The sequence below is a fragment of the Stenella coeruleoalba genome (genome assembly GCF_951394435.1).
Source record: "Stenella coeruleoalba genome assembly, chromosome: 4".
Classification (NCBI taxonomy): Eukaryota; Metazoa; Chordata; class Mammalia; order Artiodactyla; family Delphinidae; genus Stenella; species Stenella coeruleoalba.
The window spans coordinates 107136793-107160043 of NC_137149.1; the positions used below are offsets into that span (position 1 = coordinate 107136793).

The 23251-nt window shown below is 34.9% G+C and overlaps 1 protein-coding gene across 3 annotated transcripts in view; it reads right to left on the bottom strand.

Moving 5' to 3' along the window:
* The window catches only part of ANTXR2 (ANTXR cell adhesion molecule 2), a 165618-nt gene that overhangs the window by 55472 nt on the left and 86895 nt on the right, over nucleotides 1-23251 (bottom strand). For 2 of the 3 annotated variants that reach the window (XR_013827924.1, XM_079919182.1), the window contains exons 13-16: nucleotides 15459-15503; nucleotides 14528-14620; nucleotides 9024-9191; nucleotides 8627-8707 (exon numbers count right to left, since the gene is read on the bottom strand). Coding sequence is in view for 2 of the 3 variants with exons in the window: in XM_079919182.1 (XP_079775308.1) it covers nucleotides 8627-8707; nucleotides 9024-9191; nucleotides 14528-14620; nucleotides 15459-15503 (387 nt within the window). In the remaining variant the exon portion in view is untranslated. Of the gene's footprint in view, nucleotides 1-8410; nucleotides 8708-9023; nucleotides 9192-14527; nucleotides 14621-15458; nucleotides 15504-23251 lie in introns of those variants that run through there. The other variant, XM_079919181.1, reaches the window with a different exon arrangement.

Below are 23251 nucleotides of genomic sequence, written 5' to 3' on the forward strand. Positions count from 1 at the left end.
ACCTTGTTATTGCAAAAACAAAACACCGCTTTGAAAACCAAACAAAACTCCTGCTGCGGACTCCAGCATGTTTGATGGAGGCCCTTCAAAAGAGTCCACGGCTTAATGGAGGTTATGTGGAGACTTCGATCTGTACCTGCTGTCCCCCGTCACTCCCTGGAAACTTGGCGGCAGATGTTGCAGCGTTAAGTTGTCTCTGAAGTGGCTTTCTGTCCTCGTCTCCCCGCCGCCACGGAGTCAAACTGCATTAGATCTCTTTATTTGTGCCTAAGGCAAGTTAGGGAGCGCAGCTGTGTCCACCCCCGCTCCTACCTTTGGTGTTTCAAGCCTCCAGGCAGCGAGCGTGAGACCAAAACGTTCCTGCCGCTCTCAACTACCTCCGCTGACAATCCGGCCGCTCGCTGCGGGCCGGGGCGGCCGCTGCCGCCGCTGCAAACAGATGTCGGTGACAACCTGCTCGCTCACACCTGGAAGCGCGCGGCGCGCTGCAACATTCATGACTGCGAGGAATTGCAGCCACAATCAAAGCCCAGGCCCGGCTGCCGGACCCCGCCACCTCGGCAGGGGCTGGCGGCGTCCATAGGTAGCGGGAGTGAGGGGCAGAGCGAAAGATCTCTCGCGCCACTTGGATTCTTGATGCCTGAACTTCAATTACTTGATCAAGGACTTCAATTCAGCGGTGAATCTTGCAAATGAGCCCGGTGCGGCCTCTGAGCCATAAAAGGAGAGTATTTGGCTTGAAATTCAGCGTGACGGGACTTGCACAGTAAGTGTGCGTAACTCCCGGTTTAGTCCTACGGACGCTGATTTGTTTATTAAACTAAACTCTCAAGAGGCAGAATCTGCAGTAAACAATTTATAAATAAATGACAAGATTGGTTTCCAAGGTAGAAAACACGCCGTTGACTAGGCAGAGGTTGTGTTATTTTGGAACCATCAGCCACAACCTGAAAACAATTGTGTTTTACTGTCTTTCCAGCAGTGTAGTTTGTTGTGTCTTTTTTTTTTTTCAAGAAAAGCGTGACTATATCTTTAAAATTCAGAAATGAGAAAGCATTCTCATTTGTTTCTTGATATATGAAGCAAACTGCATCCATGTCTAATGATATGAAAATGTTTCCAAAAGTCCTCCTAATCTCTACAATGTACAAATTGCTTTAAACACACACACACACACACACCACACCCCTCCTATACCATACACACATTTCATAAGAAGCATAATCAAAAGTAAACATACACAAGCCTTTACAAGCACAGGAAAATAACAAAATTATTTGCAAAGTTTTTTCACCAATTGATATGTTGATAAGAAAGTTTCTCTTAAAAAGAACTGGACTTGAATAGCTAATAACATTTGTTCCAATGAACTATTTGATATGCAGAGACAAACCTTTTTAGTGGAATCAATATCAATACATATATATACCTACATATACCGTATATATAGTACACATACCGTATATATAGTATTTATGAAATCTTTCATGAGTAGTCTGAGTAATTTGAGATCAATATTTTAACTTAGTTTAATCAAGTACTGATTGGTTTCAGGGGAGTAACTTTGAAGACAGAATTTTACCCTTCCTTATGTTGATGGAACCTAATCATAGGTAAGTCTAGTTATCTAAAGCTATCAGAAAAAACTCCAAGACACTTTCTCATTCAACGATTATGCCCTGGCTTGCCCAGAAAATCCAAAGCAAAGAATGGCCAGAAAACTAGAGGACACTGCTACTTGGACATCTTAGTCACCTAAATTTAAATTTTTCTCTACCCCATGTAATCCTATGAGACAAACCATGTCTATATAAACTAAATTGATAAAAACCATAGAGTTCAGGCAGTTTAATTTTTGAGAGCTTAACTAACTAGCCACGGTGACTTCTACCACCAACAGAAGGTAACAGTGAGCCATGGTCTTTTTCTCATGCATAGATAAAGCAAATCACCCCAGCTTTATATCATACATCAAAATTAGCTGGGCCAAATATCCTCTAAATCCCTTATTCTCTTTCTGCCTCTGGTCCTCAATTTCTTACTAGGTAAATAAAGTTTCTCAAATGAAAGCTACTTTAAAGCAAAAAAAGTACTGGAATTTTAAAAATATTATATGTCCTTTTTTTAAAATAAAATTTGTGGGATGCTGGAGTGTCTACTATAATACAGATTATGCCATGCACCATGCAAACATGATTTTATTTAGACAAATAATTAAATATTACTTTTTGGATAATAATATTTGATTATTCCAGTTATTATAAAGTCTTTTAAATAAAATCCACCAAATATTTACTATGAGTAAGTGTCCTATGATTGGTTCAGATTCTTTGGGGCACAAGTACACAGAGTCACATGGGTTGGCCTTACCAATAACAATACTTACTGTGTTCATAAGGAAAAGAATAGAGCAATTGAAATACTTCATTCAGAAGAAGAAGCCAAAAAGAAAATCAGCACAGTGTATAAGAAATGCATAAACTGGTATAAGAAATTAGCAACTGTGTTAAGTGAAAGCATAGTGAAGATAAATGTGTTTGAGAAGAAACAGATTAGATGGATGAATGAAAGGAAGGAAGGGAGGGAGGGAGGGAGGGAAAGCAGGGAGGGAGGGAGGGTGGGAGGTAAGGAGGGAGGGAGGAAGGAAGGAAGGAGTGGGGGAAGGAAAGCATTCTAGAGATCATACAACCGAAACATTATGCTGACTTCCTAAAACATAATGTAAATATATAACAAATGCAGGGACTCTTCAGTTGTACTAATAACATACAGAACAACTAATTCTGCCACAGTATTAGAATGATTCTTGCTGTGTAATTCTATAATTTAGTCTCTGAAAAAATACAGGTTATAGTCATGTATGTATTGGGGACGGGAATTTTACATTGGCATTAATTCCATCAAATAAAGAGGATTTGACAGATGATGTGGAGTTGAAAGAAACTCAGATATTCTTAATAATCTTTGTGAAACATGAAAAATGGGGAGATGAGAAAAAAAAAGGGGATGGCAAAGATCTCTCAGGTTGTCTAAAGGAAAAAAGTTATATGCTGGTAACTATAGAGTTGACATCAAACCCCAGTTTAAAAAAATAATAAATATTATAAAGGATCATAGCAAGAATCAGAAGCAAAAGATCTAATCATGTCACACTTACCTAATTTCCATGATCAAATAATTTTGGATCACTGGTTTGGTTGGATGGGGGAATACATAAATATACGTTCAGCAAACTATTAAACAAATTAAATTCAGCAAACTATTTAACAAAATTTATTAAATATGCTTGGAGTAAGATGGTAAACTGAGTTTATAGTATTGGTGGGCTCCTAGCTTTACCGTATTCATGTCAATTAACTGTGTAGAGTGTCAACCTAGACAACCAAGGCTCTCATGGAGTACCCCACTGAGGTCTGAACAGTGGCTTGAACTAAGTGACAAAAATTCTGGAAGCAGCAAAGCCATCAAGAATAAGTACTATGAAAAATGATTAAGTCAGACTGTGTCAGGCACATATAGAATCATATATTTGATGGAAAAGCAAATCAACTGATTGCACTAACAATTGATATTTACTAAGCTTAAAGTCCTGCATTTAAATAAAAAGAAATTAAAAAACCATAAATCATGTTTATAGGTGAAGAGTGAAAATATTGGAATTTTAGTTAATAACACAATAAAAGTTTACTATCTTTTGTCTATATTTTTGAAATACAAAATCTTTGAAAACTGAAAGTTTTATGTTAAGTTTGTCACCAAAACCTGACCTGAACTAACTTGAGAGTATTTATGGTCTTTATTTATCCACTTGTAACAATTAATATTTCTGTAGCAGAATGTCTCAGTAATGAGCTGAGGAGATGATGCTTTACATGAAATATGATATATGGACTGTATCAGATTCCTAAAATCTGAAAAATTCTGAATTTTGAAACAATTTAACCCCAAGAGTTAGAATAAAAGGTTTTAGGATTATATAAGACAGAAGTGTGACCAAATTACTAAAAAACAAAGGAAACTTTGGTCAAAATAAAGGAAGCAACATTCTTCAATTATGGAAAAATGAATGATGACTTAACCTGCTGGGGCAACATGTAAAATATTCTAGCACTATAATCTAAGAAGAATGTTAGATTTACTTGGTATCTAACAAAGTGCTTGGTACACGTTCGACACTAGATAAATATTTGTTGAATGAATGAAAGAATGAGTACAATGCATCATTCAAAAGCACAAATATATCAATTTATCCAAACTCAAAGACTTCTTATCGTCTATTCCCAACCTTCCATTCTGGTTTTAATCCCCAACTTCCAGACTATCTTTTTTTTTTTTTTTTTTTTCTTTAAAAAGAACCTTTAATAAATGGTCCTGGGAGATAGCCTCATCCACCAGAGGGCAGACAGCAGAAGCAAGAAGAACTACAATCCTGCAGCCTGTGGAACAAAAACCACATTCACAGAAAGATAGACAAGATGAAAAGGCAGAGGGCTATGTATCAGATGAAGGAACAAGATAAAACCCCAGAAAAACAACTAAATGAAATGGAGATAGGCAACCTTCCAGAAAAAGAATTCAGAATAATGATAGTGAAGATGATCCAGGACCTCGGAAAAATAATGGAGGCAAAGATCGAGAAGATGCAAGAAATGTTTAACAAAGATCTGGAAGAATTAAAGAACAAACAAACAGAGATGAACAATACAATAACTGAAATGAAAAATACACTAGAAGGAATCAATAGCAGAATAACTGAGGCAGAAGAACGGATAAGTGACCTGGAAGACAGAATGGTGGAATTCACTGCTGCAGAACACAATAAAGGAAAAAGAATGAAAAGAAATGAAGACAGCCTAAGAGCCCTCTGGGACAACATTAAATGCAACAATATTCACATTATAGGGGTCCCAGAAGGTGAAGAGAGAGAGAAAGGACCCGAGAAAATATTTGAACAGATTATAGTCAAAAACTTCCCTAACATGGGAAAGGAAATAGCCACCCAAGTCCAGGAAGTGCAGAGAGTCCCAGGCAGGATAAACCCAAGGAGAAATACACTGAGACACACAGTAATCAAATTGGCAAAAATTAAAGACAAAGAAAAATTATTGAAAGCAGCAAGGGAAAAATGACAAATAACATACAAAGGAACTCCCATAAGGTTAACAGCTGATTTCTCAGCAGAAACTCTACAAGCCAGAAGGGAGTGGCATGATATATTTAAAGTGATGAAAGGGAAGAACCTACAACCAAGATTACTCTACCCAGCAAGGATCTCATTCAGATTCGAAGGAGAAATCAAAAGCTTTACAGACAAGCAAAAGCTAAGAGAATTCAGCACCACCAAACCAGCTCTACAACAAATGCTAAAGGAACATCTCTAAGTGGGAAACACAAGAGACAAAAGGACCTACAAAAACAAACTCCAATGTGAATGGATTAAATGCTCCAATCAAAAGGCACAGGCTTGCTGAATGGATCAAAAACAAGACCCACATATATGCTGTCTACAAGAGACCCACTTCAGACCTAGGGACACATACAGACTGAAAGTGAGGGGATGGAAAAAGATATTCCATGCAAATGGAAATCAAAAGAAAGCTGGAGTAGCAATATTCATATCAGATAAAATAGACTTTAAAATAAAGAGTGTTACAAGAGACAAGGAAGGACACTACGTAATGATAAAGGGATCAATCCAAGAAGAAGATATAACAATTATAAATATATATGCATCCAACGTAGGAGCACCTCAATACAGAAGGCAACTGGTAACAGCTCTAAAAGAGGAAATTGACAGTAACACAATAATAGTGGGGGACTTTAACACCTCACTTACACCAATGGACAGATCATCCAAACAGAAAATTAATAAGGAAACACAGCTTTAAATAGAGACAATACACAATAGACCAGATCGATTTAATTGATATTTATAGGACATTCCATCCAAAAACAGCGGATTACACTTTCTTCTCAAGTGTTCATGGGATATTCTTCAGGATAGATCACATCTTGGGTCACAAATCAAGCCTCAGTAAATTTAAGAAAATTGAAATCATATCAAGAATCTTTTCTGACCACAACACTATGAGATTAGAAATCAATTACAGGGAAAACAAAAACGTAAAAAACACAAACACATGGAAAAATAAATAAATAAAAATAATAAATCGTCCTGGGACAGCTTACTATTAACACACACAAGAAAATAATAAAATTAGTTCCTTGCTTTACCTTATTTACAGACATAAATTCCAGATGGACTAAAGGTAAAATTTTTTAAAACTTTCTGAAGACAATACAAAAGAACATCTTTATGACATCAGAGTAGGGAAAGATTAATTAAATAGGACACAAAGTATAAACCACAACATCAAGATTGATCAAATGGACACCAAAAGACACTTATCACAGAGTATTGTCAAAAATTTCTCTTCCCCTGGACTTTGAAGGTCATATTTGCCCCAGACTATCCACAAACCACTGTTCTTGGCTGCCTCAGAGATTTTATTCATGATGCTTCATCTGTGGAAATACTCATTCCACCTAACTTCACCTGATGAATCCCTACTCATTTTCAAAGATAGAAGGCCTGTATTTTTGAAGAAGCATTCCCAAATTCCTCCAGGAAGAGTTAATCTCTCTTCCTCTATACACTCAAGAGTACTTGACACCTACCTATAAATGGCCCAGAGCACATTCTGGAATAAATTTTATTTTTGTATGTATCTTGTTTCCCAAACAAATTTTAGTTTCTTAAGGGCAAAGGTTATAGTTTGTACCCACTCCCCAGTATCACCTAATGCCATTACTTGTGCATATTTATAATTCAGAAATTATTGAATTAAGTCAAAATTAGTACAAGTGAAAAAAGGCCAAAAAACTAAATTTTAATCATGAGAGTTAAAAGAATACAGAAAGTACTGACAAGAGTGCTGGAACCACTCTCTGTTTTTGCTAATACATCTTTAGTGCTAGCACTATACCCAACACTCAAAAAGATGAAAATTATTGAACAAATGAACTAATGTCTAACTTGGGGGACAGAAAACTAAGATAATACATGAAAACAATTTAAAAACCTGCAAAGTAGAAGTCTAGAATATTGAAGAATAGTATTGTTATATGTTGTTCCAGAAGCAGAACTCCAGATCATGCATTAATTTAAACAGAGGCACAAATTTCATTAAATATAAGAATTTTCTATTAACCACAGTGGTTTGGTAATGAAAGAGGCTGCTTCATAAACCACCTGGTTCTCTCTACTTATGGTCCAAGCAAAGGGTAAATGATCTGTTGGGAATATTCCAGGAATATTTTCTTAAATTGCTTCTCCAAATGGCTGAACTCAGATGTTTATAAAACTACCTCCATCTCATAGAAGTAAGATCTAAAAATTTAGATGTTTTGGTATTTTAAACACCTAGCTAGAATCATATAACACTAAATATAGCTTGGCACTGAAAAATAAATATTAATCTCATCAGTTATTTCATCCTTAAAAAAAAAAAGCCCATCAGACCTGAATAACCTAATGTCCTCTGAAGCTGAAATCAATGAAGTTCATGCACTTGTTAAAACAGAATGATGATCACGTTGACACACAATGAAAATATTCTGTTATTATTACTAACAGTATTGTGTCTCTGAACCAAACCTGCTCATTGTTGCATATGAAAAGGTTTTAAACTATTTTTCTTATATCGATACAACAGGAAATAGTGCTTATATATTAAAGAAATTATAAAGCTGGAGTAATTCTAGCCAAATTTCCAATAATAAAAAAGCCTCAAAAAGGCTTCCTTGGGACTTCCTTGGTAGCATAGTGGTTAAGACTCTGTGCTCTCAGTACAGGTGTCCCAGGTTCAATCCTGGTCAGGGAACTAGATCCCACATGCATGCTGCAACTATGAGTTCACATGCCACAACTAAGGAGCTCATGTGCCTCAACTAAGGAGCCTGCGAGCCGCACCTAAGACCTGGCACAACTAACTAAATAAATATTTTTTTAAAAAAGGCTTCCTTGATAGGGAAAATGCATACACATATATGTGTGTATGTATTTATGTATGTATTTTTATACATAAGTGTGTGTGTGTATCTCACCATTGCAGATGTCCATAACGCTTTATAACTTTCAAAGCACTTTCACATTTTCAAGAAATTAGATTAAATCAACTTTGAAGGCAGGAAAATACTTATTTATACCTAAAGCAACAGAGGATCTGAGGCATGTACCCCAGGCCTCAATGCTAGTAAATGTTAGCAAGACTTACTAATCCCCACTCTGTCCTCCCCGCTGGGTAAAAAACCTCAGAACAGAATGTGACGCCGTCCAAGTCAAAGGCTGAAGCATTGAGTGTGCTTATTAAAGTATGTGTACAGTGGACCTTAATTTTTATGTTACTTGAAAAGGGCCTCGTGTTAAACTGTGGCTTGAAGACATATTCTAACAATAGATAATCATTTATTAAGCACCCTACGTAATAGGAATTTGCATGAGACAATAATAATTCCTTCTTCAGCTGTAATGAGGACTTTAGGTTCTTTTTGATTATTATTTCCCTCCCTTCCTTATACACACCTGAGCGGTCACTATTTTCCTAACACATCCCCACATACAAACCTCATCTCCTTCCTGAGGTCGCATCAAGGACACCCGGTCATACTGCCTCCGCAACAAAGCCCAGAGCGCATCCAGCCGACCCTAAAGGGAAACGTGATCTGTAAATACCTGGGGAATGTACTCGGCCTCTGCTTGTTAAATAAATGAGCTAAAATGAAGAAGGTAAAGCCTTATTTTCTCCTATCATTTCTTTCATAAATTTAACGAATAAATAAATAACAAAAATGGAGTTTCTTGTTACTGAGAAATATTCAGTTGTTATAAGGTAAATTGAATGTCTGTTATTTGATATACCTTGGTCCTCCTGCAGATGGTTGCGGGGGCAGGCAGGGAGACTAAAAGGGTTACACTTTCTCTAGGAAGTTGCCGTTAAATCCCACAAAGTTTGAACAGTCACCTTAATTGGTGTGTACCACTTTGTCTGAGGAGGCTGGAGTGTAGGTTTGGGTCGAGGTGGTCTGGGCCTAAGGGGCTCCTCTGGTTCTTCAGGAATGGTCACCACAGCATTTTTGGCTTTCTCTAGCCTTGCACCTTCCTCCGTAGATCCTTTATCGCCCCAACGAACCTTTAAAACAAAGAGAAATACTGATATCAGACATATAGTGGCCTGGAGGCACAGGCTCTTGTTTAGTTGGTTCTTTGATTCACCACCTCAGAGTCCAAAGATGAGTAGGTATCCTAGCTCCAAATTCCTACTCTTCTGAGATTTAATAGGTTTCTCATGTATTTAATATTAAGATTCTAGAAATAAAGATCCTTTATAAAAATCTGGCATCTATTAAATTTGATGCAGCCATTTCTCCATTGTTTCAAATAAGGAGTTAATTTGTGTTTTACATACGAAATGCATGACAGTGTGTAATTCTATTCTCTAATTAGGTATGTTCTCCTTCTAGCTAAAGACATACCTGTATATACTGATGGCACTGGGTGAAATAGATGATAATGATGATGATAATTAGCATTTATTGAATGATTATTATGTGCCAAGCTGCATTTAATCCATACAAAAATGCAATGAGATAGATACTATGTTTTTGCTTCCAGATGAGGAAACCGAGACACAGAGAGGTTAAGTGATGAGCCCAAAGCCACACAGCTAGTAAGCAGCAGGACAGGGATTTGAACATATGTAGTCTGAAGGGTGCAGTAAGTTTCAAATAGGTTTGAATTTTACAAATATATTTTATACAAAGGAGTTAATTTTTCCTTCCAAACTTTCCATCAAGTTTGACTAAGGCAAAAAGTATGATTTAAATTTTAGCCTTTGGAAATAAAATAATTATATATATTTTTCTCAACTTCTTGTAAAGTAGCTCTCAGTCTTTATTTCTTCTATTCATATGGGTATGGTTATTTGACATATCAGTTTTTCATTGAGGAAGACAAATCTGAAAAGACTCTGCTTTGAAGAGAAAAATTCAGGGACACCAGGGAGTTCCACAAATTTGGGAGGATTCCTTTCTCTGAAAAACCTAGACATTGAAAACAAAAAGGTCAAATGATGTTTTCTTTACTTTTCAATGAAAATTGGCTACATTTTAGCCAAATTTTTTCATGTGTGGGCATGTGAAGAAGTTGTGGCCCCTGGAGAAAGGCTTTGTCCAACGAGGAACAGTAGAGAAGTCTAAAAACCAAGACTGTTACCAAAGAAGACAAAGATAAGTGAAGCTCTAAAAAGAATCAGGAAGGCCTGTCCAGGGCACACAGTGGCTCACCAGAGTTGAATAATTTCTACAAAGAAAAAATGATTAAATGCTTTTTAAAAGCATTTTAATGACCTGAATTAGTGGGTAGGAATACAGATGATTACTGTTCATAGAAAGATCTATTCATAGCTTTTTGATAAGGCTTACTTAGATGTTTTTACCTTTTTTTTTTACTACAATTTTAGAGTAGGTTTTCAATTTCAAGTGGACTCTGTTGAGTCATTAAAATGTATCTGTATATTTCAGTGTTATCAGTGGTACTAGAATGTTCTTTATGAGGTCGTTAAAATTGTTTTAAATATCATTAAACCTTTAGAACTAGATAGTTGGCTTTTTTTCCAGAGAAATGACCTTCTCTTTCAAATCACAGTGTCTTCACCTAGATAAGGTAAAACTTTAAAAATCTTTAGATATATCTAAATTGAACTAAGAAACTCTAAAACCAGGACACATCTCCTGCAGTTGTAAAGTCTCAATTTTAAGGGAAAAAATAAAAAACAAATGAAGATACATAGTCAAATAAACATATGAGTATCGTAACAGAGAGAAGTAATTCAGAGTAGAAACATAAGTAGGTAAAATTTAGATCCATTCAGAAATGATGGATTTTTAACTTAGATTTTAACTAACCCAGCCTTCACAGTTGATATTCTAGAGGTAATGGTACTCATATTCTTCCTCCAAGTATCATTGTACCATTCTCAGATAAAGAACACGAAGACAGTTGAACTAGAGTTCTGACCCAACATTGCATTTCTAAACATATGATACATAGTTGCTGAGGTATAAAGGAAATGCATTAAATAAATCCATTGTGTTAGTTCATGAAGTAGCTGTTTTATCATTATTATCACCATCACCACAGATAATACAACAATCAATTCTCACTCAATTTCACTCAAACTAGGAAACACTTTATATAGAGTTTTCCTAAAACTCTTAAAAGCAAATAAATATATATATACACTTATATGTATAAATTTTAATATTTTAGTTTGACCACATTGAGATAGTCAAAAAGGATAAAAGAATAACAAGAATGGATTGCTAAAGGCAGCCTTAACAGAATTAATATATCTGACTTTTTACTATTTAAAAAAAAGTGCAAGCTTGATAGCTAAATTCTTCCTATTCTACTTGGCTTTCATGATAAACAATGAAATTCCATAATTTCCACAGCATATTTGGAGGTTGTATCATAAAGGAGCAATTTCAGAATTGAGAAAAGAAACAAAAACAGTTTCACGCGGAACTGGCAGAAACACACATTTGAAGCCATTAGGTATTGTGGATCAGTTGTGCTAACAGCTGTTATTAACATCAGCTCAGTTCCAGCTTTCTGCAAACTGCGATTATAATAGTGTTTAAATATTTAGGAGGAAGAAAAAATTTCTAGGTAAAATCCCTATACTGGCTTAAAATAACATTGAGTTATGAAGATTTATTCTTTAATTCAGATGTGCTCATAATTTCTATAATTCCTTTCATTTTCCCCAGTTTAAACTGGGGAATTTTTTTAAGGAAAATACTTTTCAGGTTTGAATAGGCATTGTTTTAAAACAAGTTATGTTTTCTATTTTTCCTTTCCAAGTTTAAATTAGTTGATGTTTGAAAAAGTCTAAAGGCACTAAATTCTTAGTTTATTTTTTCTTTGTTGTTTTTGGCCTCACTGTGTGGCATATGGGATCCTAGTTCCCCAACCAGGGATTGAACCTGTGCCCCTTGTGGTGGAAACATGAAGTCTTAATCACTGTACTGCCAGGGAAGTCCCTCAGTTTATTTTTTATTGTGTATGTTTACATACTGTGTTTCCCCTTTGTGAAGCCCACATTTACTTCCTCATTTTTTTCTTCATTCTCATTTCCATTTCGTTGATGGAGTACTACATAAAACATAGCCAAAATTATCCATGGCTAAAATGAACTCTGATTTATTAAAAGTGAGTGAGTCCTTCTCATAAATTTTCTTCAGCTAAAAAGCTAGGGCAATATAACTTCACATTAATTAACAGTCAATAAGTAAAACACAAATAAATAAATTTCAATTAAATTTGAATTAAATTAAATTAAATTTTACATTTTAAGTAAAAGAGTCAATAACTCTTAAAACATGAAATGTGAGTTACTCAAGAATGTCCATGGGCCCTTGGCTTTCTTGACCATATTCCAATAATATGCCTTTTAACTCAGAACCCATTCAGTAGCTCATGCATAAACTTTTCTTTTCTGTAGAAAGAGATCTTAATCTTTGGAACATGGAATATTGGAGTAACAAAAACCTGCCACAATTCCTCGTGTTTTTAGCAAGAACTAATATATCTGAATCTCATTGTCATGTGGTATTTTATATGTGTGGATTTCAAAATGGAATTAAGTTTATTATTCTGAATATAAATTAGTACATGCTCACTGTCAAATAAGTTGGGAACAAACAGGGAAATATATAACACAAATTGAAAATCACTCCATTCAGAGAAAGCTACTAACATGTTGTGCTATTTCCTGTCAAACCCTTTTCCCCCTGCATACATCTTTTTATACACACATTTTGGAACGAGACTAAATAAACTAAAAATAAGCTATGACAGATCATATTTGGATATTCATATGTAATGATTTTATTTACAATTGTATTTTTTAATACATAGGGACATCCAGTCCACACTCTCCCCAACCTCTCCAATCCTAGAATGACACAACAAAGGCAAATGAAAGGAAAATGACCTTCCTTCCATGTCAAGAGCTAGCCTCACCATGTTCTCTTGTACTGCTTGATATTCCCAATTACCCACCTGCAAACACAGAAGCAATATTTTCTCCAAAAGACAAATGTAGTAAGTTCTAGCACCTGCCTTTTTCATGGCTCATTGGCAATGAGGTACCTGTCTCAGAAGATATCAGCAATAAAGTGGCAAGCTCTTAGGAAAATGTGCATTATTTTAAGATCTAATGTGGTCAAGAAAATGAGAATCACTATCAGATAACCACTTTAGTAATGACAGTCATTTAAGTAAGTCTGGGCTTCTTTTGAAGAGTACTGAAATTTATGTTGAAAATGGGAAATTCTCCTTGGGAATCTGAATTTTATTTAAATGTATAAAAAGAGAAAATTGTGGGACTTCCCTGGTGGTCCAGAGGTTAAGACTCCACGCTTCCACTGCAGGGGGCACGGGTTTGATCCCTGGCCGGGGAACTAAGATCCTGCATGCCACGTGGCACAACAAAAAAATTAAAAAAAAAAAAAAGAAAGAAAAGAAAATTGCAACAGTTGTGAGGTTGTTAATTAGCTTATTGATTTTTGCTGGCAGTAATGGGACAAAGCAGATATGACAGTAGGAGACGTGCAATGATTGCAAAACACTTAAAAATTCTTTCTTATTGAGAAATAAAATTAAAGAATAACTAATAAGAAAGAAATGCCAGGATCTGTGTTTAATAATAATGTCACCATATCAATGAGAAAATTCTTCCAATTTCTCCTTCGGGTGGGATGTTGGCCTATCTATACTGTTGTTAAGGGCTCAGTGCTGACAGTGCCTGCTTGTTATTAATTAATCCATCACTTTGAAAAATACTTCTGTGGTGATAAGAAGACCTCATTTCATCTTCAAGATATAATATTTAAGTTCAATTTTAGTCCACATGTTTTGCCAGTCTAAAAATTTAATAGTCTATAAATGATATTTAATATTAATTATGATTATTCATAAGTGGTAACTAAAACCTGTAAAAAAAAAGCCTTAAATGTACTTCCTCTGCATTTGTGATAGGGTCTTATCCATGATATTGAATATTTTAATATTTTTCTCCTCAAACAGTACTTAACTATTGGATCTTTTCAAAGACAAGCATTGTTGCAACTTTAAGTATCTGGCTTCTTCAAAGTTCATGTTCTCCGTAGGAATTTTTTCCAAAATAGTAAAAAAAAAAACCCTAATTTTGTTTTGCCCTTTAGAATTCAGAAATCTTATCAATGTAGTTCTTTGACTAATGAAGTCAGCTCTTCTTGAATAGTTTTGAAATGGCTAGGATTATTCCATAGAAAAAAAATTTGTCCAAAAAAGACCTAGTGTTAAGTAAAAATGGATGATATTAGGATACTGAGTTGTGAAAAGTACAGTTTCCACAGCTTGATAGTTCTAAAACTACATATTCCACATTAGCAGCTTCTAATTTTTTTTCAAGATACCAACCTCCATTCTTTTAATTCCTCCAACCCCTCGACCACCATAATAAGAAGCATCCACGGTTGGCCATTTCTTGGTAGGCAGAGGTTCTTCTTCCTCCTATGTGGATACAAGTTTTTAAAACTGAGTTTAATTAATTTCTTAAAATATTGCTTAGTCAGAACCAACTCACATTTAAATATTTTTCTGAATAATGACACTGATATGGACAAAATATAGTAAAAATTACATATAGCACATGTGGATGTACTTATGCTTATGTGCATAAATTTCAAGTGAGGCTCTACAGAATATGAGGACTCCTTCCATTCCACAATTTGAGGAATCTACCTTATTTCACTAGGCTACCAGAAGTTGCTCCTTAACTATGAGCATCATTTGGTTTTTCCAGATTTATTCATCACTTCATAGTTAAGAAGATAAAACATTAAAATTAGGACCGCATTTCAATGATAATTTAAAGCCTCAATGTATGTGTAAATTTAAACTCTGCGAAATTTGTCCTGAAAAGATAGGTAGTTAAGAAGCTTTGAAAATGCACACTATATTTTCTGTTGCTAACACAATTTTGGCTAACAGAGTAATGTAAAAGTAATAATCATTTTGAAGAAAGTAATACTATCTTTAAGCTGCCAGCTTGGATCTTCCAACTTTTTGTAAATAAGACAAGTGACAGCAGAACTATTGATATATTGCTATAAAAAGTAAATTAAATCTCTATGTACTATTTATCCTGATGGCTAGTCTACGTTTATCAATGTGTGAAAGCCCCGTTCCTCTAGCACATGAAAGAAATCATGAGAAGACAAAATATAGTTGATTTTCATAATTTCAAAAGTCAATACATAGGTATCACAGTTATCTAATAACAATGTAATTGATCAAATTAGGGATAATATCTAAATACACCCACATCACTTATTAGGCACTCATTTACCTCTTTTGGTGCAGAGGGTGGTGGTGGAGGAGGATCCTTGATAACCTGTACCAAAAAAAATAAAACCAAAAAAAACAATCAAATGCAGAAACTTCAGTGGCACGAGGAGGAGACAGAAAGGATGTATAAAAATAATTAGATTAGTAAAATACTGTGGTGGCACCAAAGATGTCCCAGATGAAGCTAGCCTCCCAAAACATATGCCTCCCTTTTGAACCTGGGCTTGTTTGTAACTAGCTTTGGACTAACTAGCAACTACTAGGTTTTCTTTGACTAACTAGCTAGCTAACTAGCACATTCATTCATTTTATCTTTATGATACAGATATAGCTTCAGTTTTCAGGTAAATAACAAGAGCAAAAATTGTCAAATACCTTGCACTAAGTGGCTCTTCTAATGCAAACATTTTTCACTAGATTACAGTATGTCCACTCAAATGGAGTAGGAATTTACAGTCTTCCTGCTATGATTCACTGACTTTTTCACAAATTGACAATACAAAGTTAGCTTGCTTTGGATGAGATACTAGAGAAATTAACATACTCTCTTTCCCCACCTTTTAACCTAGAAACAAATCAACCTCTTAGCCAAGAGTCCTTTCCTGTGAATCGTTACTCAATATATTATTTCATGAAATTTGATGTGGTTAATTCTTTATGTGAGAGGAATACAGACTGAGATCAAATTTAAATGACCTTTACTGGTACTGGGGTATCTGGACTTTCATACCATCATGATAGAAAATTACTGACCAAGGGCCAGTAGTGTCTGATAATTCGAGTACACATCCAAGTCTCTATACTAAGAAGAAAAACTGTTTGAAAATATAACTGCCTCACTTCATCTAAAGTCAAATGTTTCAATTATCTCATTAAAGTTTTAAAATTTTAAAACAATAGTAGCTCTGAAAATGAATATCATCAAAGAATTATTACTACTGTTCAGGTATATTCCTATTATCATGAATATGTTTTTTAAAGACTGCATATATTTTAAAGATATATACTGAAACATTTCCAGATTAAATGATATAATTCTGATATTTTCATCAAAATAATTTGGGGTGGGGAAGTAAAGAGGTTATATATGAAATAAATTTAGCCATAAATTGAGAATCATTGAAACTAAGTAGACATGGGAGATTCATTATTTCACTCTTTCTTTTTTTATATGTTTGAAATTTTTCATAATGAAAGTTTTTTGTTGTTGTTACTGATAATGTTTAGTGAATTGACTCATAATTTTCTTCATATATATTACTTTCATCCTCAAATTTTAGTTTAGATCTAAATCTCAGGAAAAAATGCAAACAGTAACTACAATTACATAGATATAACTGGACAGTAATTTAATCTGAATGAATCTTGAACTAGCTCATCGTAGCATTCACACTTTTGAATGCTACAAGAAATGCTGTTATTTCTATTTAACCCTTCTGTTTAATTCAATTTTGTCTTATCAATAAACATAAAATCCCAGTTCTTTTTACTAATATTGAAGGATAGAAATCTGTGAAGTTTTACATTTAGCCCAGAAACAAATGCCAGGAGAGGATAAAGATTTAAAATAATACTGTGGGAAAATAAAATAAAGGTTATCAAGCTACAGGTGCATTTCCTTTATAAAAAGGAAGCACTCATATTATCAACCTGCACGTCCAATATCAATCAATGAAAACCAGATCTATCAATATTTCACAGTCAACAGGGTCAAAACCAACCTAATAAGCTTCATTTAAGAGCCAACTCTTCTTCCTATCTTCCTTGTTTCTTTCAAGTAAATCACTCTTTCCTTAAAGTTGCAGCCTTAAAATTTTCTCATAATCTATAATTTATTCTCACTTCTAAATGACTTCACCAAATCATTTACCATGTTCAAAAGATTCTTTGAAATATTCTTCTCTCTCTCTCCCTCTTCCTGTTCTATCTTTTCCTCTTTTCTTCCTCCCCACCACGAATTCCCCCAATCCTCCCAAAGCAGATCAGGTTACCTTAATATGTACAGATGCCTATTTGTTCTCCCCTAGCACTGGTCACAATTGATAATTTTCTCTAACTCCAAAACACTGTAACTTCTAAGAGGGTGGATTTTATGTCTGCTTTGTTCCTCACTGTATTCCCAGTACTTAGTAGAGTGTCTAGCACAAAGGAAGCAAAGAAAGGAAGTTAGGAAGAGAGAAAAGGGAAGAAAGTGGAAAAGAGAAAAAAAAGGTAGAGGAATGGTTAAAGGGAAAGGAGGAGGAAGGAAGGAAGATCACGGGAAGAAGGAAGGATTCTTTGCATTCCATTCCTACTATCACTACCTAAAATCATGAACTCAAGATCTCTGGACCTTAAAAATATCTAGTACAATATTTTTCAACTTCTCCAATACACATCCAACCAAAACTTCATTTTTCTGAAAAATTCCCACCTAGCTGTAGTCCAACTATGTTTGAATTCCTGCAATAAAGAGAAATTCACAACTTCACAAAGCAATTTATTCCATTGGCAAGGAACTCACATCTTTTGAAAAATTTTCCCCCCAAAGAAGCCAAAGTCTCCTTCTCCGTAGTTTCCACACTTTAGTCCTGATCCTAGAGTGTGGAAACACATGCATACACATAACTATTTTTAATTCCAGAAAAGAGCAGTTCCTATTTTTGAATACTTGGATAATAACCATATATCTATTGAACTTACACATCTGGAAGCGAAACATCACAACCGTTTTTTGCGTAACGGTCTGAGTTATTGGGTCATTTTGGTCAGTTTCTTTAGTATACATTCACTTGAACAATATCTCAAAATGTGGTTTCCAGAACCGATAAATAACATTTTAAGTGTGGCCGATCCATTATAATTAAATGCATGGTGCTCAGGCAAAACAGATGCACCCGAGCAATCCTCACTTTGATTCTATGCATTTTAACTAATAACATATTGATAACATTGATTGATAGTCTATAATTGCCATAGCTTTATTTTGACATCAATGTCTACATGCTTTATTTGTAGCTAAATTAGACCTCTAGCTTGTTCCTCTATCTCTAACTCATCCTTCATTCTAACCTATGTAGCCAGGTCACTATTTTTCTAATAGAAGCTCAATTGATGGTTTCTCTAGTCAAAATGGATCAAAGGTTCCAGTGGCCACAACTGAACTTGAGGAATTACTGAATTTTGGGAAGAAGCTTACCACTCAGTTTTACAAACTAACATAAAGTGCTCTCCAGAGTTCTCTCACTAGAAAAAGCCCAAGGTACATCCTTCATTCCACTAAGTCTGAGTATAATGTACTCGAACTCATTTTGATTTCCTTGTGAGGATTTCAAATTTACTCTACTTATTACGTGTACATCTTGTACTGATATATAAATTTCTGAGGACTTAAATAGTATTCCTAACCCTGTTCTATGTTATATCTCCTAAGAATTACAGAAATCCCCCTCCATAACACTTCCTTTTTCATGTCATATTTATCATGCTGATTATCCTGCACAGCATCAATTTTTAGCATTAATATGGGTAAACTGAGTCTCAATTTAAAATTCTCATATGACCACTGGTGACAAACTCACAGCAGGATAATGAGAGGCATCTTTGCCTTCTTTATCAGAGACTCTTTATCTGTTATCATAAGCCACAACCTGGAAAATGCAAACTCCTTTTTCAGTACATCTACATGAGCCACCTCTTGAATTGTCATTGGTCAAATGCCTCAGCACGGTATAGTTCGACCCTAACACCCTATGTACAAACATCCCTGCATGTGTACCTCTAACTCCAGGCTGACTGAAGATCCCTTTGCTACCCCCCAAAAAATGACCATTTCCATATTAAGTCCCATCCAGCCGTTACAGAGTAGTCTATCAACTTTCTATCGCTTTATCTAGAAGCTTTAAAACTTCAAACAAGACACATGCTGCACAGTTGAACAATTCATGCTTCATCAGTTTGGGTTTGTATGTTTATTTTGGAATTTTTCAATTACCCCTCAAAACTGTAGATTTCTTAGGGGCAATATCATTTCTCCCTCTTTGAAAATATCACAGCACCTAATAAAGTGCTCTGCAAACAACAGATACTAAAAATATGATTGAAAGTGAGCTGAAGAAACTAGCTGAGAATGTTCGCAAAGGCTCATAGCCAACCTCTAAATTTATAAGAAAAATACAGAGGGAAAAAAAAGATATAAATGATAACCAATAGAGAAAGATTTCCATGAAACTAAAATATTGCTAGTTCCAAAGAAAATGAAGTATCAAATTTCTCTTTCAACCAGTAAAGTCAGAGAGCTAATGAACTCAAAGACAGATGGGAAAATGTAAGACCATGTTAAGTTTCTTCATCTGGGAAATAAATTTGATTCACTGTAGGTCCTTTCCAAAATGAAAACTCTAATAGAATGATAAAACAAAATACATATCACAATATTTCCACCAAGTCTTTTTTTCTATGCCTTTACATAATTAAGTAGGCCATATGTCTACATACATTTGTATTCACCTTATTCCAGAAAAGAACTTTAGGGTTTGTTTTTCCAATAATGTGTAATTAATCTTATGTATGACTAAATGCATTGCTTATTATAAATTTAAATTGATTTTGAAATCCTGGCAAGTATATTTTCTACATTGTTAACAATGAAAACAAAACCCTTAATACTCTACATAAATCAAATTTTGACCTAGTAAATTAAGAGATACCACCACCACCACAACAAATAATAGCACTTTCAGAAACTGAAGCAGAGCAAAGGCTCATCTGTGTGCCGTTAATACTATCAACAATAACGACATTTATTAGTGCTGCCATATGCCACGCACTCTATATTTCTCTCATTTTCATAATAATCCTATGCAGTTACTATGCTTATTTTAAATACAAGGAGAGGGAGGCCTGAATTCAGTAACTTGTCCAAGGATACACAGAGGGAAAACATTAGAGTTAGTATTTAAACTGGTCCATCTTCCTCGAAACTCTGGGTTCAACTTCCTCTGCCACATGACAGCCTTTTAAAATAAGGTTTGGATTGCAAAGGGAAAGGGTGCAGGAGAAAAGGCTTAAGATGTGTTGAGAGTTTATTACTTGCTGGGATGCATGCATGGATGGATGGTTAAATAGATGGATGGATAGACAGATAGATAGATGGATAGATGGATACAGATAGACAGATATAGATCAATATTTATGGTAACTGTGTGAGATAGATGTTATCATCTCCATTTTATAGGAACATAACATATTCATTCATATGCCCACCATCATTGCCCTAGAAATGTTGGAAAAGGAAATAAGTTTTGTGTGTGTGTGTGATGTTTCAAAATGCTCCCTCTCTCCATTCTACCACACAGCTTCATAAGTAACAAAGGAGAGTGAAAATAATTTGAAACAATTCAGCCCCAAAGCCAAAAATGGCAAAAGTCTGTGTCCACTGATATTTCTACATTTCAGTAAAATTAGTGCAGGAGAAAAGGAAACCTGACTGTTGGTCCAAATACATTAAAAATAACAGTCATGAGAATCCCATTCTTGTATTAAATAGTGCAAGAACACATTCATCTTTGAAAAGGATGTATTCATAAGCACCATATTTTATGAGAATTTGCAGATTTTAAAAGGCATAATATTGCCTAGTTGCCAGGATTTTTTCCACTTAGCATCCTTCAGCTCGGTATTGAAGATTCTGGAAAACACTTTCACCACTTTGTGAACCATATGCAGACTTTGATTCTTCTCCAAGTTTTTTTTTCGTTTGTTATTATCATCATCAGGGAGGATTACATCTCATCTACTTAGCTGTTAGAATGAAGATTTCAGTTTGGAGGAGAGCCGATTTCTTAAATAAAAAAAAAGTTAGCTGCTTCAGGCAACAGTCCTTTTGATCTGCTCATTAACACTTTTCAAATGTTCGAGTGATGTGGGCATTCTTTGAGCTAGAAAATGTCAGTACAGGAGCCTGCAGCCAGCTTGATGCAATCATATGTTCCAATATTCAGAAAAGAGTGAAAAGAACTGTCAACAGTGAACTGCCTTGGATTAAAAAAAAAAAAAAGATACTGTATAACGACTGTAGATCAAGTAGTATTTCAGAACCAGTTCTTGCCAGTGACAGAAACAAATGCCCAATTTATCAGCAATGTCATCTAAGCGCCTAAGAGCCCACAGACTTAGACAAATCATTCTTAGTGTTTACAAAAACTTGTTTAAAATATATGTAGGATTTCCTTTCATCCTTCCCTTTCTTTTTGATAAAATCAGAGAGCAAGTGTAGTGCTTTTCCTCTCATGAATACAAAATTCTCTGACATAAATATTTGGGAAGCCCTTTTCTGAATCCCACAAAGTTAGGTGCTTTCAACATCCAGACCAAGATATAGTCGAGGTTATCTCACCTCCCTTTCCTTTCCTCCTTGACAGACTCATCAATGTTCAAAGAGTCTGCTTTGAACAAATAAATAGCTACTTGGAAGTCTGGACAATAAATATAATTTTAAAGGTCAAATGAGGACTAGGGAGAACAGTGTGAGTTAAGTAAAGTGCTGCTGTCAAAGCAAATAAACTAAGACCAGCAAGGGTTTGATACCTTGTTTTGTAAATGATGCTCTGTTGGAAAACATCACCATGGAAGCAATAAGTACTAACAACACACTCTATTTCAAGGAGGCAACCAAACATAAATCATTTTAATTAATGGTGTAAGGAAGGCATATTAAAAATTTAAATTACTTCTGTTTTATTGTGCATTCTAAAAAAAAATCAGGCTGCTCTCAAAGTAACTCGATAAAGGCACCAACAGCCCTCCTCAACAATAAAAAACAAGTGCAATGTAGAAGCATTATTACTATTTGGAAGGAACAGCACAGCTGTTGCTGGCTAAGAAAATGATTCCATAGAGCTCCAGTCAGATATATCCTCATCACGAAAGCTCAACTTACTTATAAGAAAATTGGGCTTTAAAAAGATAACTTTTTAAATGTTTTTTTAAAATTAAGATTTATGAGATCTTTCTGTAATGTCTTAAATGCACTAAGGAAAAATGAGCTTGCAATTTTCCCTTGCAGATGGAGAACTTTGGCCAAGGACACTAGCTCAAAGTGAACATTTATCATTTCCAGCATATTTAGACATTTATTTGCAGCTGGATAACATACTCTAATTGACAACACTCCAGAAAGCCTTTGTTTCCCACGTCATTAGCCTTACATCTGTAATTCTGGAGAATGTCTGGTTACTCCAAATGATGCAACTATAGGACTGTCAGTTCTGCCATCCTGATAGTAAAACAGATCTGCCATAAACTCAACATACATTCTAAGCTAACAATGATGAAAAGAGCTGTATTTTCTGATATCTCACTCATGATTCAGTACATGATTTTTTTAACCGTTCTTACCCCCTTTTTTAATTTAAGAGAAAAGGAAGGGTGCTGCTGATGTTTGTTATAGAGAAGCGGTTAAAGGATGGATGTGAGGATACTCAATGAGCAGGATACAGACTCGTAAACAGACGGTGAGAAATAACTTCACACAAAAATGAAAACTTTCCCCCTTATGGAATAGTTTGCAAACTCAACATACTCTGTAATTCACTAATGGTAGCACCTAAAATTCCAGCTTTGCATAAGGGTTCTATTATTATTATCATCAGATAAAGTTCTCCAAATATCACTGGTTTAGATCCTATTTGTCATGGAAAACCTAGGTACACAGAGGACACAATTCTGCAACATTTAAAATGATATCATCTCTCTCCTTTATCCTTGAAATTACTCATTAAAATGAACTGAAAGATTGAAAAATTTAAAATAGTC